General features: G+C 41.1%; 1 protein-coding gene across 1 annotated transcript in view; it reads right to left on the bottom strand.

Moving 5' to 3' along the window:
• The window catches only part of LOC102863172 (proteasome assembly chaperone 2-like), a 38,383-nt gene that overhangs the window by 24,920 nt on the left and 9,528 nt on the right, over window positions 1-3,935 (bottom strand). The window contains exon 3 of the mRNA XM_006897020.1: window positions 2,587-2,705. Within this exon, the coding sequence (XP_006897082.1) occupies window positions 2,587-2,705 (119 nt within the window). The remainder of the gene's footprint in view (window positions 1-2,586; window positions 2,706-3,935) is intronic.

Raw genomic sequence — 3,935 nt, 5'->3', positions numbered from 1 at the left:
CAACTTTTGCATTCCAGTCACCTATTATTATCAATGCATCTTGATTGCATGTTCGATTGATCTCTGATTGTAAAAGTTGGTAAAAATCTTCTATTTCCTCTTCCTTGGCTCTGGTTGTTGGTGAATATATCTGAACGATAGTGGTATTCACTGGCCTTCCTTGTATGCGTATGGATATTACCCTGTCACTCACAATATTGTACTGGGGTGAGATGATATCTCATAGTTGTGTTCCTAAGACTCTTTCTAAAGGTGACAAAGGCTGTTTCTTGCCTTCAGCTTTAACCTTCTCTAATGTAGTATCACTTAATTCATATTCATGCAAAGATTCAGCCATCTCTCTTTGCACATTTTTTAATTATGTGTACAATCCTGCATGGACATCGTTACTATTCTTATCAAAGCCAATACTGGTCAAAAAGCAATAGGAATTTGTTCATTTTTATGTGCTCTTCATAAATCTCTCATAACATTATGCCAAGTTTTTAAATCCACTTAAGATCTACCAACTGGCTGAAACCAGCAACAATGTTTTTAATTCAGTTAAACAACTGCAGAAAAGATTTTTCTTTCACTTTTACTCCAGAGCTCTTAAGCAGCTCTTTTAAGAGAGAAATATCTTGAGCTTCAGAGGATGGGAGGATGGAGTGTTCCTCATGACTCTTTTTCACTACTTTTTCCGAGTTTTTTAAAAGCCATTTATTTCCGAGGTTGGGGAAATTCAATCTCCAAAGACTGTAGTTTCTTTATACTTAAGTGTTGCCAATGTAACAATGGGTAAACTTAATCTTTAAACTAAGAACAAAGTTCAGACACTGTCATCCCCTAGGGTGGGAAGCTGGATGGAAATCTGTTTGCAAAGAGCATTCAGTATCTCCTCCAGGGGGCTGGGCAGAATTCTCTGTTTGCAGATGGTGCTCAGTCAGGACTCTGATTTCAGCTGTGGCCCAGCTAAAACTATGCTGGGGAATCCACACAGTTCTGTAATACTGCCATGTGTATACATCAACAGAGAACTACCTGAAGTGTAGGCTAGATTTTGCCTGAAAGCAGAAAGTACCAGAGAAATGTCTATGTTTCATTGACTATGCAAAGGCATATGACTGTGTGGATCACAACAAGTTGTGGCTGACTCTGAGACGAATGGGAATCCCAGAACTTTGTACTTATGTGAAACCTATACCTGGATTAAGAGGCACTTGTCAGAACAAAGCAAGAAAACACTGCATGGTTCAAAATTGGGAAGGGTTATGTATTGGGGATGTGTCCTGTCTCCATATCTTTTCAATCTATATGCAGAATAGATTATCTGGGAGGCTGGGCTCTATGAGGAGATGTGTGGCATCAGGATTGGAGGAAGAGTCATCAACAATCTGCGTTATGCGGATGACACAACCCTGCTTGCTGAAACTGAGGAGGTCCTGAAGCACTTGCTGCAGAGGGTCAAGGACTGTAGCCTTCAATAAGGACTGAAGCTCAACATCAAGAAAACAAGATTCTCACCACTGGGCTGATTGGCAGCATCATGATGGATGACGAAGACAGCTGACTGTTGACAGCTTTAGTTTGCTTGGCTCTACAGTCAACACTCTTGGTACCAGCAGTCAGGAAATTAAAAGACGAATTGTACTGGGAAAGTCTGCTGTCAGAGACATCTCCAAAGTACTGAAGAGCAATGATGTCAGTCTGGAGACTAAGGTGCACCTGATCTTTGTAATTACTTGCTAAGCATCAGAGAGCTGGACAATGAGTAGGAATGACAGGAGAGTTGATGCCTTTGAGTTTTGGTCCTGGAGAGGGTGAAGCCAGGCTGCTCCTTGTAGGCAAGGATTCTGAAGCTTCATCTGACATCCTTTGGACATGTTGCAAGGAGGGCTCAGTCCTTGGAGAGGGATGTCATGTTTGGGAGAGTGGAGGGACAGCGCAGGAGAGAAAGACCCTCGATGAGATGGATTGATTCAGTCACTGGGGTAATGGGGATGATGTGTCAGTAAGACTGGCAAGGGATAGACCAGGGTTTAGGGCTATTTGTATACACAGGATTGCAGTAAGTCACAGGCAAATAACAACAACAATATGTTCTCAAGCCAGAGATGGTTCTGAAACATGCTTTATTTATTTACAATTTATAATATTTAACTTGTAATAACTGTAAATAAATAAAGCATGTTCCAGAACCATCTGTGTATTTATGACAAAGCTTCTCTTTTCTCAAAGGAGACTGACTATCCACATAACTGTCTCCTTCTCATTGCTATCCAGTCAGAAGCGACTCACTGCTGAACGTTCCAGACTGTAAATAACATGGGAGTAGTTTCCCACCTGTCTTCTTGGCCACTAGTGGATTTGAACCACTAGAGAGGAATGGCCTTTGGGTTAGCAGTGCAACTCCTTCAGCACTACTACACCAGAACTCCCGCCACATAATTTGAGTCCCTTTTACCATGGAACTTTTGATTTGTCTCTTTCTAAATCCCAGTCCGATATAATAATATGCATGGCTACAATTTTTGTTTTTAAAGAAAAACCTTTAAAAAGTCACATTATCACAACAGCAAAAATAAATTTTTAAAGATAAGCACATACCTGCAAAGTTGGAGGTCGTTGCAGTGGTAAGAATGACTGCTTGAAAGAACGATAACTCTGGCACAGTTACTACTTTTTACCCAGGAAAGCAGCTTTTCACAGAATGGTTTGGATTTATACTTTATATACCATGAAAAATTAAAAATAAAATTGAAAAAGTTAGGCTTTATATCATAAAAAGATTTTATCAACCTTTTAATTGTTATGCATCAAATTATGTATTTGGTTTTAAAGATAGTGCTGGGTTATAAACATGTGACTTACTTTCAACTCATACTTGCCCTTTATTGATAAGTGCAATGGAGCCGCCACCTGTGACTCACAGAGACTCCAAGCTCAACAGAAGAACACTATGGAGCCCTGTACCTCCTGACAACTGCTGGTATGGTAGGCTCACTGCTCCAGCTACTATGTCAATCCATTCCTCTGAGGGTCTTTATTTTCACAGCTAACCTTCATGGGCCTCAAGATACCATGCGACTCTTATCAATAAATCTTAGGCAAACTGCCTTAGAATTTGTTGTTGTTAAACAATGATCCTTTATTGAAATGTTTTCACCTGTAGTTCTTAGCTAGCTAGGCATTCCACAGTACCACTGTTGATGCCTTCTATGATGTCGTGAAGGTGGTGGCCATGAACACTGCAGCCCACAGACTGGGCAGTTCCCAGGATTGAGTTCTCTGGCTAAAGATTGGTGTCACACCTGCCGGGCAATGCCAACAAACTCATCAAAAGTGATCTTTCCGCTGTGTTTAGTATTTTTTTGCTTCTTTTTGTCTCTGGGTGGTATCAGAGATTTGATGGTCAGGGCAGAGGCAGAAGGCACCACTTCAATCTGGGCCTGTACCAATTTCACAGTAGTTCCTTGCAGTCACCAGTGATCTTAGCCTTGGCAATGTCATCACCAACATTTTTTTGAGACAGATCTAGAGGGCCGATCTTGAGGGCCAGAGCTCTTATTTCCCCACTGACACCCTCAGGCTCATGACTCTGATCTCGTTGGGGTGGAACCTGGGTGGCATGGCGGAGGTGGCTGGTGTTGGCTGAACCTAGATGTGCAATAACTGAAGGAAGCTGCACCAAGGCGTCCTCTAAGCTAAAAGTGTTTTGTGTGAATGTTTACAAATCGTAATGCTTTTTCATCCCATCATTCATACACATTGCTTTATAACATTAATGGCATTTAATTAATGTAACTAATGACATCAAGAATGTCATTGCAACACCTCCATGATACATCTTCAAGGATATGAACATGTACGGCTAAGCACAATTAATAACAGTGCATCTAAATTCCAAAATCAATCTCCATAATAGTCGATGTGTTTCCTACTGCCAAAGGGGCCCT

Source organism: Elephantulus edwardii, unplaced genomic scaffold (assembly GCF_000299155.1).
Source record: "Elephantulus edwardii isolate Elephantulus edwardi_28Jun2011 unplaced genomic scaffold, EleEdw1.0 scaffold00196, whole genome shotgun sequence".
NCBI lineage: Eukaryota > Metazoa > Chordata > Mammalia > Macroscelidea > Macroscelididae > Elephantulus > Elephantulus edwardii.
This window is presented reverse-complemented; position numbering and strand designations above follow the sequence as displayed.